The sequence below is a fragment of the Podarcis liolepis genome (assembly GCF_965112155.1).
Source record: "Podarcis liolepis genome assembly, chromosome: 2".
Classification (NCBI taxonomy): domain Eukaryota; kingdom Metazoa; phylum Chordata; class Lepidosauria; order Squamata; family Lacertidae; genus Podarcis; species Podarcis liolepis.
The window spans coordinates 7366031-7380361 of NC_139555.1; the positions used below are offsets into that span (position 1 = coordinate 7366031).

At 45.1% G+C, this 14331-nt stretch overlaps 1 protein-coding gene across 4 annotated transcripts in view; it reads right to left on the bottom strand.

The window, feature by feature from the left end:
• SLC4A8 (solute carrier family 4 member 8) overlaps nt 1-13276 on the bottom strand; it is a 60217-nt gene extending 46941 nt beyond the window's left edge. Inside the window, exons 1-2 of one of the 4 annotated variants that reach the window (XR_014521216.1) lie at nt 13093-13258; nt 7891-7972 (exon numbers count right to left, since the gene is read on the bottom strand). Coding sequence is in view for 2 of the 4 variants with exons in the window: in XM_083484437.1 (XP_083340563.1) it covers nt 7891-7972; nt 13093-13146 (136 nt within the window). In the remaining 2 variants the exon portion in view is untranslated. Of the gene's footprint in view, nt 1-7890; nt 7973-11688; nt 12039-13092 lie in introns of those variants that run through there. The other 3 variants (XR_014521217.1, XM_083484437.1, XM_083484438.1) reach the window with 3 other exon arrangements.
• Nucleotides 13277-14331: the final 1055 nt, after the last annotated feature.

The following is a 14331-nucleotide window of genomic DNA, read 5'->3' on the forward strand; positions in this document are numbered from 1 at the left end:
TATGCGTTACCTTAAAGGTAAAGGGACCTCTGACCGTTAGGTCCAGTCGTGGCCGACTCTGGGGTTGCGGCGCTCATCTCGCTTTACTGGCCGAGGGAGCCAGCGTACAGCTTCCGGGTCATGTGGCCAGCATGACTAAGCTGCTTCTGGCAAACCAGAGCAGCGAACGGAAACGCCGTTTACCTTCCCACCGGAGCGGTACCTATTTATCTACTTACACTTTGACGTGCTTTCGAACTGCTAGGTTGGCAGGAACAGGGACCAAGCAACAGGAGCTCACCCTGTAGCAGGGATTCGAACCACCAACCTTCCGATCGGAAAGCCCAATAGGCTTAGTGGTTTAGACCACAGCGCCACCCGCGTCCCTGCTACCAATATTTTAATATTGGCAGTGAGATGTTGTTTGAGAAGGGTCATAGCTCGTGGGTGGAGCATTGGCTTTGCATGATCCCTGAGGTTTTTATGAGTTTTTCACCCCATCACTTAACTTTTTCTCTTTTTTTAGGGTTCAAAGATGCAGTTCTACTTGGAAGCTCAGGCCGTGGATACACGGCAATGCAGAAAACGTACTCCGCTCTCGTTCGGGTCACCCCCGTCCTTGTTGTTACTGCACACCTTCCAAGAAAACAGGTACCTTCTGTTTAAGTTTTGGGTCTGAGTCCCAAGAAACCATGACCTTTATTTATATAAAACTGAGAGGGTGAAAAGATTTGTGACATTCTGCTGCTGTGCAATTTATTACTAATTCAAGCACACTGTGCCATGCTGAATACAAAGAGAGAATAAAAGGAACAAGGAATAAAAAGAACAGCGGAAGGAGCTGCAGAGATTCCCCCTCCTCCACCTTTGGACATAGAGGGGCTTCCTCTTAAGGGTGACTTCCCTTTGATATAAAAGGGAATTATTTATAGGTATTGACACCCTGCTTGCTTTGTGGGGGATTTTGACAGAGACGAGAATTCACCCTTCATTTCCATATCCTGTTAGGAAGATTAGTGCCGTAAGCCACCTTAAGGGTCTGTTTGAAGCTGATGTGAAAGAGTGTGCAATCCTGTGCATATTTACTCAGGTCTAAGTCCCACAAAGGTCCGTATAGTAAAAGCTATGGTTTTCCCAGTAGTGATATGGAAGTGAGAGCTGGACCATAAAGAAGGCTGATCGCCAAAGAATTGATGCTTTTGAATTATGGTGCTGGAGGAGACTCTTGAGAGTCTCATGGACTGCAAGAAGATCAAACCTATCCATTCTGAAGGAAATCAGCCCTGAGTGCTCACTGGAAGGACAGATCCTGAAGCTGAGGCTCCAATACTTTGGCGACCTCATGAGAAGAGAAGACTCCCTGGGAAAGACCCTGATGTTGGGAAAGATGGAGGGCACAAGGAGAAGGGGACGACAGAGGACGAGATGGTGGGACAGTGTTCTCGAAGTTACCAGCATGAGTTTGACCAAACTGCGGGAGGCAGTGGAAGACAGAAGTGCCTGGCGTGCTCTGGTCCATGGGGTCACGAAGAGTGGGACACGACTAAACGACTAAACAACAACAACGTCCCACTATTCAATGGGCTTACCTTCTCCCATTGCAGTGCTGCAGCCTGAGATAAGATGAAGTTTCAGATGCAAATCTCAGTATATCAGTAATAGTGAATGTAACCAATCTCAGAATACAAAGTGCAGCATATTCAGGATTTGGTATAGTGACTCCCAACTATGTTTTACTCCAAGAAGAGCCATTAAAATGAATGACATGGCTAACTTAGGTCCATTAACTTCAATTGTTCTACTTAGAGCATGGCCAACAATGGATACAACCCAGAGTCCTTTAAAATCTGATTTTCTTCTTCAGCACCTTTTCTATTTCCTGTTGTGGTTCTTGCCCTTTAGAATTCCTGTTTGGAGAGTCCTTTGCCGTGTTCTTTCTTGCAGGGATACAAGATGCAAGGGGGGGGGGACTTTTGTTTCAGTCCACCGTAGGAGGATGTGTTTGAAGTGAAAAAATAATTGGTGTGCTGCATTTATGACTGCAATTCTTGTTGACATCTTTTACTAGTTTTTATTACTGTGTCACAGGTAACAGAGCTTTCCCCTGCTGGAACGTTTCAAAGTTATGAAGGACAATTTATTGCATAGATTTATTATTATTAATTTATATACTACCTACATGCCATAGTGGCTTCTAAGAGGCTTACCAGTATGAAATCAATACATTATTAAAATACACAATTAAACAATTCCATCAAAGTATTGAAAGTATCCATAATTTACATATAATGAGGTGAAATGTTAAAGGAAGATAGAAAGTAAAAAGGGGGTTATAGAGATCCTAAGAATTTAGTAAAGATGTTCAGAAGTCAGAAAGAGGGAGAGAAGGAGGTCAGTGCTCAGTCAAGCAATGTTTAAGGTTCTTGTTGTATGTAACAAAATGTGACTATGATAAATATTGAAAACTCAATACAATTATTAATAAAATAAAAAAATGAAATAAAACAAGCCAGTCAAAAAGCGTAACTGCTAAAACATGTAAAACAACAACAACTAAGCTTGCAAAAATTTATCATTTGCCCGATAACAAATGTTGGAAATGTAATGAAACTGAAGGTACAGTCTTTCATCTTTGGTGGACATGCCCAAAGATTAAGGCATTCTGGGAGATGATCTATAATGAAATGAAAAAGGTATTTAAATATACCTTCCTGAAGAAACCAGAGGCCTTTCTCCTGGGCATGGTCGGCCAATTGGTGCCAAAGAAGGATAGAACTTTCTTTATGTATGCCACAACAGCAGCAAGAATACTTATTGCAAAGCACTGGAAGACACAAGATCTACCCACTAGGGAAGAATGGCAGATGAAGCTGATGGACTATATGGAACTGGCAGAAATGACTGGCAGAATCCGAGACCAGGGAGAAGAGTTGGTGGAAGAAGATTGGAAAAAAATTTAAAGTATATTTACAAAAACATTGCAAAATTAAGGAATGTTAGAAGGATGTTGGAATGAAGTTATATGGTTTTAGCAGAAATGTAATAAAGAATTAAGTAAAAGTTGATTGATAATGGGCAAAAATGAAAAAATTAAAGGTTAGACTGTTAAGATAAATTATAGAACAAAAATTGAGAAAGATGGAAAGAATTTGTTGAAATAGTTAATTGAACTAGAATACAAAAAGGGAGGCGTGAGGAGGTCATAGAATCATAGAATCATAGGTCAATGAAACAAGTAAATGAAAGGTAAAGATATGGAACATTGGATGTGTTTTAATGATCTTTCTTTTTTGCTGTATTGTTGTATTGTTTTCTTTGATGTTTTTTCTTTTTCTATATGTATTGTAATGTATGTTTTGTTAATTTCTTATTGTTTTTCCTTTTTCTGCTTTCTGTAATTTTTAAATTCTTAATAAATATCTTTTATTAAAAAAATAACAACAACAACTAAAACAATTAGAAAACAAGATCAACTTGTGATCCACACACAGAGAGGGAGAATCTTGCTTTGGAAGGAAGCTCTATCAGATATTTCCTCATGTCGAAAATTTGCATGAAGGCTTGGAACAGTCCGTGCTAAGGAACAATTTCATTCAGAGAGATATTTGGTAGCAGAAGAAGCAGCAGGCTGTGTTTGTTGGGCAAATATTTGCTAGGCATAGTGGGAGGTACTCACACTGTCACATAACACAAGCTACTTTAAACATGCATGTGCGTCTCAGTGCCCACATAGCAGCAGCTGCTCGACCCAAAGGATGATCGTGCCAATCACAGAGTTCCAGCGTTCTCTTCACCCAGCATTTGGGAATCCTCTGCCTCAGCACCACTGCTAAAGGAATGACAGAGTTCTCTGTGGCACCACCGCCAAAGATTCTTTGGCTTCTCAGATTCCAAGTGTAAGAGTGGCTTGCACAAAATCCAACCCCACATTTCAAGTTCCTGAAGAACATCGGTTGTCATTCTTATATGACAGTCAAGTTTCTAGTCCCTGTGGTTTTGAAAGTGCCATGGGTGTGTAATAATAATAATAATAATAATAAATTTTATTTATATCCCGCCCTCCCCAGCCGAAGCTGGGCTCAGGGCGGCTAACAACAATCAAAATAGTTCCACATTCTAAAACATTCATTATAAAATTAATTAAATCAAATTAAAATCAAATTAATGGCAACCATCAAGCAAAATTTTGTGCAGATTGCCAGAGTGTGCCCTGACAAAAGGCCTGGTGGAACAGCTCTGTCTTGCAGGCCCTGCGGAAGGATGTCAGGTCCTGCAGGGCCCTAGTCTCTTGTGACAGAGCGTTCCACCAGATTGGAGCCGCGGCCGAGAAGGCCCTGGCTCTAGTTGAGGCCAGCCTAACCTCTCTGAGGCCTGGGATCTTTAGGGTGTTTTTATTTGCAGACCGTAAATTTCTCTGTGGGACATACCAGGAGAGGCGGTCCCGTAGGTACGAGGGTCCTAGGCCGTACAGGGCTTTAAAGGTTAAAACCAGCACCTTAAACCTGATCCTGTACTCCACCGGGAGCCAGTGCAGCTGGTACAGCACCGGATGGATATGATCTCGCAGCGAAGACCCCGTAAGGAGTCTCGCCGCGGCATTCTGCACCCGCTGGAGTTTCTGGGTCAGTCTCAAGGGCAGCCCCACGTAGAGCGAGTTACAATAATCCAGTCTGGAGGAGACCGTCGCATGGATCACAGTGGCTAGGTCAGGGCGAGAGAGATAAGGAGCCAACTGCTTAGCTTGGCGGAGATGAAAGTGCCATGGGTGTGTAATCAACAGGCAGCTGTCCAACGTAAGTCAGGAGCCAGGAAGCAGCAGCTGGGCCAGGGAGATGGAACCAGGGAAGGAGCAGGCAAGAATGACAAAAGCAGGAATTGGATCCAAGGAGCAAAGCAGAAGTTAGAGCAGATGACAAAGCCAGGAATCAAGACCAAAGGAACACACCGGAGTTAGGCATATCCTGTGCTCATGCAAACTGGAAGCCCTTTTATAGTCCTCCCTGTCCAGGAGGTGTCAATGACCAGTATGCCAGGGTGAGGCCAGTTCAGGCCTGGAGGTTCTTAACTACTTAGGGCAGCAGATATTCCAGACTTACAATTCACCAGATGGAACAGCCACATGCAAACAGAAGGTCTCAAGTTTGAGCCCAGCAGCTCCTGAGAGAATAGTTTTGAATACCACCATATAAGGTGGGACGCGGGTGGCGCTGTGGGTAAAAGCCTCAGCGCCTAGGGCTTGCTGATCGAAAGGTCGGCGGTTCGAATCCCCACGGCGCGGTGCGCTCCCATTGTTCGGTCCCAGTGCCTGCCAACCTAGCAGTTCGAAAGCACTCCTGGGTGCAAGTAGATAAATAGGGACCGCTTACTAGCGGGAAGGTAAACGGCGTTTCCGTGTGTGGCTCTGGCTCGCCAGAGCAGCGATGTCACACTGGCCACGTGACCCGGACATGTCTCCAGACAGCGCTGGCCCCGGCCTCTTGAGTGAGATGGGCGCACAACCCTAGAGTCTGTCAAGACTGGCCCGTACGGGCAGGGGTACCTTTACCACCATATTACAGGGGGTAGAGCTTGATATGGCAGGTTTCCTGCCTCTTCTTCCTGGAATCCTGTCACATTCCACTATCCACAGACTTCTACTGCCCCTCCGCTATGGCACATATGGAAGGTAGCATTCTGCAGGCTTCGTTCAGTGCTTTATACATTAGCATTGCTAAGCCTCTCTTCCCTCATATGATGTACCTGTTGAGTTTTCCTCTATTCCTTAACATCTGTTTCAGTGCTGGCCATGAAAAGAGGGAAAGAAGTGTCTCTAAAGTGAAACTGTGTGTGCATACAATGTCGGAGCCAGAATCTGATGTGAAACAGGAATGTGCCGCCCTGCACTGCCACCCTGAAGATTCCCTTACCAACCAAGTTCCAGTGTTATCTCAGGAGACTTCTACAAGATCTCACAAAATCTTGCTGGAAGCTACTGCTGCTACCTCCACTTCTCTGCCAGCAGCAAAGGGGGCATCACCTCTTTGGGTTTTGCTGCCCGAGGCAGCTTTCTCAGTCTGCATCATGGGTGGACTGGCCAATAGCTGGTCAGACCAATAGCTGGTCAGACCTGGTCAGACCAATAGCTCTAGGGATGGCGCCATCGTGGGTGCAATGGCACCATCTTGAAACAGCCATGCTCAGGCTCCAGCATACAATGCACTGAACTTCTCAGATGCCTTCTCAGACACCCTTGAGGGTTTTGTTGTGTAAGGGTTGAATATTTTCAACATTTCCCCAAAACTCACAACCTATAGTGCTGTGTTGTTCTAAGAGGCAAGCGCAAAAGGCTTCAGGTCAAATAGGCAGTGTGAAAAGGAACAGGAGAGGATGTTCTCACTTTCTGGTGCAAAGTCTGAGAGAGGGTTCAGATTGGCTGGGTTGGGGGGGGGATCCTGGGCAATGAAGAAGAAGAAGAAGAAGGGTTTGGATTCGATATCCCGCTTTATCACTACCCAAAGGAGTCTCAAAGCAGCTAACATTCTCCTTTCCCTTCCTCCACCACAACAAACACACTGTGAGGTGAGTGGGGCTGAGAGACTAGCCCAAGGTCACCCAGCAGCTGCATGTGGAGGAGCGGAGACGCGAACCCGGTTCCCCAGATTACGAGTCTACCGCTCTTAACCACTACACCACACTGGCTCTCAATGCTAGCCACAATAAACTTTATTCAATCACACTATTTATGATAATGTCAAACAATGTTGCCCTATGTTCTGTATGTTTTAATAAATCGTTGCTGAGTGTGAAGACGTCTTGGTGGGGCCTGCTGATTCCCATATAGAAAACATAGGATGCAGCCACAAAAGGAAGCATGTTGAGGCAGCCTCATGATTTGATACACCAAAGTATAGGAAAGAGGACAAAGAAAGTGTGTGTGGTTTTGTTTTCATTTTAAAGCAGGTCTTTTTGTTCCCATGAGATGAAATGTAGCTCAAAATATGCCATCTACTCTGCAAGGACAAAATGCATCTCTTGCAAGAACACACACACACACCCCTGTAACATGGAAAAAGAAAAGGGATCAATACAGACAAAAGACAGCATCTGGTATGGATTGGAGGGAAAGATATGAAATAGATAAAACTAAGGATGGCTGAATAGTTCAGATCTGGTCACTCCCATTTTTCTGATTCCATATTAGTTTGCAATTAAAAAAAGGTCTCGCGAAAATTCACCAGCATTTTACTACTAATTTCTCACAAACACTTTTGTATACAATTTTCCCTAGTATTTTGTAAAGCAGTTTCCCATAATATGACACAATTTTCTATGTCATTTTCACCAGTATATATTTTTTTTCTACATTTGGGGACAGTATATGTATTTTTGTACACATTACTTGGCCAGAGAACCACATTGCAAAATTTGGAGAAGGGGAAATTTCAAAGGAGGGTTGTGTTTCAGTATTCTTATTGATTTGGAAAGGGTGGGTTTAGTAGGTTTGCCTTTAAATGTGAACTGAATCAATTTTGTCCCCCATCCCTATCTCCTACACACTTTTAAAACCACAATAGTTGTATAACTCCTGTACATGTACCACCACCTATAGCTTGGTTTTTTTAAAAAAAATCAAGATATATTGTATTTTCACACTTGAAATAAAGCAGAATGGAAGAAGTCATGCAAAATAATCAAGTTTCCCAAATCCTGCATGCAGAATTTGAATTTTCTTGCTAAAGAAATTGGATTTTCACCAGAGTCTTGTTTATGAGACGAAGATAAGCAGTTTTGGTTCTGTGGTATACAAAATACTGTATCTAGAACCTTCTCAGATAGAAAGCACATTTACTTCACTTTCCAAATAGTTAATGATGATTAATGGCCTGCCAGAGAAATGGGGGGAGAAGGGGGGGCAGGAAGGAACAGCCTCACCTTCCAGCTCTTCGGGTTCATAACGAATGTTGACAACATTTCTGGTACCTCCCAGATCCACAACAGCCTCATCCTCCGGTCTCTGGTAGAGAAACAATGAGGGTGCGTCACACATATTATTAACACACAAATCTATGCATCTACCCCATGAACCAGATTAAAGAACAGTGGAGGTCAATGCTGATTCCTGTTCAAGAATACTGTAAATTTCTGACACATACAAATATTCTTTTCCCCTCTGTTGAACAGCCACATGTAAACATTGGCCTATCCAAATATAGCCAGATGTTTGTCTGTACATACACAATCACATACAGTTCCTCTCACACACATTTTGGGATACCTTTGGAAATATCTGCAATATAAACAGCATTATATGAATTCTAATATTCTATGGCTTCGTGGCAATGTTTGCTATAGGAATATGAATGCAAGCAGCCAATACGTGGTCTTACCTTTGGTCAATAAAATTGTGCAGTCATGTAAGATTGGTGTAATGGCTGCTGATATCAGAAAACATCACTGACTCTCTAAAGCAGTGTGTTAGGGAGTGCTATTCCTTTATGCATTTCCTAGAGGGAAGAGGTTGCAGGTTGTCTGAACGCCAGTCAATTGCTCTGCCCTTCTTCTCAAATTTTCATAAATACTTCTCCTGCCAGTGCTGACCCAAAACATTGTGTGGCTTCACAGGGCCCCAACCCCTAGGCTAAGGTCAGTGGCGTAGCATCAGCTTCCAAGCACAATTCAAAGTGTTGGTGTTGACCTTTAAAGCCCTAAACGGCCTCGGCCCAGTATACCTGAAGGAGCATCTCCACCCCATCGTTCTGCCAGGACGCTGAGGTCCAGCACCGAGGGCCTTCTGGCAGTTCCCTCATTGCGAGAAGCAAAGCTACAGGGAACCAGGCAGAGGGCCTTCTTGGTAGTGGCGCCCCCCCTGTGGAACACCCTCCCATCAGATGTCAAAGAGATAAACAACTACCTGACATTCAGAAGACATCTTAAGGCAGCCCTGTTCAAGGAAGTTTTTAATGTACGACATATCAGTGTATTTTTGGTATTTGTGGAAGCCGCCCAGCATGGCTGGGGAAACCCAGCCAGAGGGGTGGGGTACAAATAATAAATTGTTGGTGGTGGTGCCTGGGACAGGTGCACATGTGCCAGGCAGGCAGTACATAGACTGGGAGGGGGTGCCAGCCCAGCCCTTGCCACCACCACTGGAGTGACCTCACTCCCACCACAGCACAGCATGGCCACACTGAGCTGTCAGCCTGCCCATGCAGGGAGCACCCTGGCCAACCAACACGGCCCTTGGCGTGTGGAAAAACTGTGTGCCCGGGGCCACAGCCCCCTGGCACCCTCCACACGATGCCCCTGGCTATGGTCATGTATTGCTGCACCAAAGACCACTTTTTGCCTTCATCTGTTTCCCCACATTCACATACCGTATTTTTCGCCCTATAGGACGCACTTTTTCCCCTCCAAAAATGAAGGGGAAATGTGTGTGCGTCCTATGGGGCGAATGCAGGCTTTCGCTGAAGCCTGGAGAGCGAGAGCGGTCGGTGCGCACCAACCCCTCTCGCTCTCCAGGCTTCACGGACCTCTCCGCAAGCAGCGGGAACGCTCCCGCTGCTTGGGGAGAGTTGCTGGCATCCCGAAGCCTGCGCGCGCTGATCTCAGCGCGTCCAGGCTTCGCAGACCTTTCCGCAAGCAGCGGGAATGCTCCCACTGCTTGGGGAGAGTTGCCGGCATGCCGAAGCCTGCGCGCGCTGATCTCAGCACGTCCAGGCTTCGCGGACCTCTCCGCAAGCAGCGGGAGCCAGCACTAGGCTCCCACGGCTTGCAGAGAGCTGCCTGTTTGGGGGCTGGGGTCGGGGGAAGCTCGGGCCGCCCCAGCCCCGCGCCTGGGGGGGAAATAATTTTTTTCCCTTTATTTCCCCCCAAAAAAACTAGGTGCGCCTTATGGGATGGTGCGTCCTATAGGGCGAAAAATACGGTACTTCATGATTTCTGAAGCAAATCCCTTCTTTCTGCTGCCTAGCAAAGCTAGCCTTTCCTCCTGCCCCAATTCAAAAGTAGGAGAAGAGGCAGAGATGTGTGACATTATAGAAGCTTACTTGCCCTTTGTGCCAAGGGGACTCACAATCCAAATTTAGATGTGGGGGATGGGAAACATTCAAGTTAAAATTCAGATCATGCATCAAGACTCATTTTTCAAGTTCTAGAGAAAATTAAGACTATTAAAGCTTAGCAGTACGGAGAAGCAACAATCTTGTTTAGTCCTTCTCTGTTTTCTGACACAGAAGCTTGGCTGGGGAAAAGGGATTATTTCTCTCTCATCAAAGTGGAAACTGGATGCATTTCAGACTTGTCGCACTTACTATATAGCCTGATAAAGCTCTTCCTCACAAGACACAGTGATTCCATGCATCATTTTAATAATTAGACAGAGAAAGGACACTTTGCTAATAGCAAGCTCCAGTACCACACTTTTCTTTATTTATCTTCCCTCAACCTAGAAAGATAAATAATGCATAGCTCTGCTGAAGGCAGAATTTCCCATAGGGAAAAGCAAAAGCATTCTTTCCACCAGTAATGAGCAACAGCAGGGGCACCAACTGTAGGGGCCAGAAGGAGCTTCTGCCCCCTCAATATTTGTGAGCAGGGGGCTAAGCCACCCCAATACTGAGGGGTCCCAAAACAGATCAGCCTCCCTGCAAACACGCCCTCCGTGCTCCCCATTCCCCGGCAGATGGGCGAGTACTCGTGTACTGGGCAAGGATGGAGGGCAGAGGTTGATATTTACTCAGCCTGCTCTCCAGTCCCTGTCACTGGCAGAGTGCAGTGGGGATCTCTGCGGGGGGCTCCTGGTTCATGCTTCCCCCCATTGCGCACCCAGGGCAACAGCCCCCATGGAACCCTCCACCCGGTGCATGACATTGTGCATATAACATCACACAGCGCTGGGTCCCTCAGTGTGGAAGGCAAGCTGGCAGCCCTGAGCAACAGCAAAGCTACAAGATCCAAAAATTCATGAAGAGACAGAGTTGCTGCCGGGATCTGCCCAAACGGGAGTTCAAACTGGGGGTATTGTATTCTCGGTTGCTCTTAGGTTTTCCTCCCCATTGTATCTTCATTTTATTTTTTCTCTTCCTGCAAGAATACTGCACATCGGAAGCTAGCACAACAGAAAAGGGAGCTGAACAAGAACCTCTCACTTTTCCCGCCTAGTTTTCCACCAGCAGAGAATCTTTTACAGAAAGGATCATTTAAAATAAATAAATCTGTGCCTCCAGTTGCAGTCACCCAAACTGCCTGTTCTAAAAGAAACAGAAAATGCCAAATACAAATCCTAAGGGTTTTAACAGGGGACGCGGGTGGCGCTGTGGGTTAAACCACAGAGCCTAGGGCTTGCTGATCAGAAGGTCGGCAGTTCAAATCCCTGTGATGGGGTGAGCTCCCGTTGCTCAGTCCCAGCTCCTGCCAACCTAGCAGTTTGAAAGCACGTCAAAGTGCAAGTAGATAAATAGGTACCGCTCCAGCGGGAAGGTAAACAGCATTTCCATGCACTGCTCTGGTTCGCCAGAAGCGGCTTAGTCATGCTGGCCACATGACCCGGAAAAACTGTCTGTGGGCAAACGCTGGCTCCATCGGCCTATAGAGCAAGATGAGGGCCGCAACCCCAGAGTCGTCCATGACTTGACCTAATGGTCAGGGGTCCCTTTACCTTTACCTTTAAGGGTTTTAACCATTTGCAGGGCTTCCAGTGGGGACTCATCCATCCTCATAAAAGCGCTTTACCTGCAAGTTCCTGAATGATGTCATGGTTATCTTCCGAAGCCGTGCAAAGTCAGAAAGAAAGAAGAATCAATCTTCTTCTACAATTATGTTCAAGGATCCAGGTCCTGGGCTAAGTTCTCTTCTGGTGCAAGTCTGGGTAGCCAAATGGAGGCTCGAGTCCATTCCATGCACCCATTTAGCTGACTAGGTACTGAGCCCCAACAGAAGCCACTTGCTACTTCTTAAAGCATCTCTCTTAGACAATCTTCTTTAATGGGCAGGTGGGGAGGGGAGGGGGAAAGGTTGAACCATTGAAGATGCTTCTTCAGCTGGGTTTCCTCGCTAACTCTGTTCCCAGAGCCACCTGACCTTCATTACTATGACAGCATGGAACACGGCAGCATGAATATTCCAAATGGTACCCATCCTTCTGTCTCATCAAATCCATTCTTAAGGAGCTTTCTTGGAAAGGAAGGGGAGTGGGAGGGAAGGAACTAAACCTTGAGGTCCTGTTCCCGCCACAACTTCCCTGACACTGGAAGTCAGTACAAAATGCACCGGGCTTCATCAGATTGCCCATCTGGTAAGAAGGCAGCATTCTCTTGTTTATAGGCTAGCCATGTGAAAAAATAAGAGGGCAGGACAACTTTCTTTAAGAGAAAGTTGTGTAGAGGAGGGGATTGGGAGCAGATGTAGGTGTCATGGCAACAGGGGCCTATAAATATTTATCTTGGGTTGGGGTCCATTCCAGTTCCCTGAGGGGAGAGAACTAAATTATTCCCATCACATTTCAAGGTGTATTTTAATGGGAAATCCTTTAAAATCCACCCAAAGCACTTTTTAAAAATAGTATTTACGAGGGGGTTCATCCCTCCCCTCCAAGAAAAACCCAAACTTTTATTAAAAAAATTCCTTCCAGTAGCACCTTAAAGACCAACTAAGTTAGTTCTCGGTATGAGCTTTCGTGTGCATGCACACTTCTGAAGGTGCTACTGGAAGGAATTTTTTTATTTTGACTATGGCAGACCAACACGGCTACCTATCTGTAACCCAAACTTTTATAACTTCTAAAACAGGGCATCCAGCCACCTACAGCCTGAGAAGCTAATACACAAGGCTCCCTGTACATCACACACACAGTTAAGTCCTCTTAGATGCACTAGCTGCTGAAACTGTGGGTGGCTAGACGCCCTGTTTATGTTTAAAAGGGGAATTGGGGGTGAAGGGACAGAGGTAGGCACTGTCCTCTGTAGGAACCTCTAGCCCTACAGATGCTGCTGAACTGCACCCAGCAAAAAAATGTGGGCCATTACCAGGGCCAGATACAGGAAAATAGGGTGTCTATCACAAGAAAAGGGGAGCCATTCATGCATATGTATGTTATCTGCGCATTCTAACACAGGCTGCAGTCCTAAGCACACTTACCTGCGTATAAGCTCCCTTGAACACAGTAGGACGGACTTCTGAATAAACATGCATAAGGTTGCACTATTGGGCTTTTTAGGATATATTTCCCTCCTTCTGAAACTCATGAGTGAGCTCTATGTTGAAAATTCTCGACGACTATGCCTGTTAACAGGCAAGCTCTGCTTGAAATGTGATCATTGACGTAATAGGGCATCCAAAATGAAAAACGACACCAATCAGTTAAAATTAGATGGTGACCGTGGCCTTCAGCCCTGTGCCCCGTATTACTGTTTAACAATGGGGAAAACACAAAAGTAAACATCTGGAGAAAACAGAATACGCATCCCAAGGAAAATGCAAAATCAGTTTCCTTCTGGGCACACTTTTGAGCTGATCTACAAGGTGGAGTTATTAATCTACATGTTAAGTTGAGAAGAGCACACAGTACTGGCTGCTGCGACTGCATCACTTTAGACTGCAGGTGGAGAATTGCTTGTTTGAATGGTCCCTAATGTAAATAGCCTTCCAGAATAAAACAAACTAGTAGCTTGGGGAGAAGCTAGGCTTTTTAAGTGACAGTGAAATTCTCAAAACTTACAGCAATTGCCAGATTCTACGTCAGTGGAAGTGCTGGAATTTCATTCCATGATCTACAGAACAGCTGAAGTCAAGTCCATTTCTCAATCCCCACAACTATAAATATCTTCCTAACAACAGAGGGTTTTAAAGTCATTGTTGGGTCTTTTATTAGTAGCAGTGAAGTGTACACACTGTGGTCAACAGTTGTCTAACAGAACATTGATTGACAGTTGGAAGTCTTTCTACATTATATGAGAAATCATAAATCAAATTATTCCCAGGTCTGGGGGCACAATTGTTCTCCTTATGAACACACACACACACAAACTAGAGATGTGGAGAAAATCAATAATACTTTTTAAAGAAACCCCTAGAGAAATCAATGTCCTCATAAATAAGGAAGATTCAAACTACCATTTGACACTTACTTCAGAGTTAGTTATTTAGTATTCGTCTCTAGTTATGCAGTGAAGGCAGATAACTTTGCATGTTGCACCAAGCAAATCATTTATTTAATCAATAAATCAGTTACAGAACGACGAAAGCTTGCTTATATCTATTTAACGTGTCCATTCATTTCAAAAGTTAATTCTTGCATGTACCAGTCTGGGCACCTTCATTAAACCAACAACTGGAGGTGGAAACCTAAATGAAGGTTTGTATTTTGGAAAGGAAACA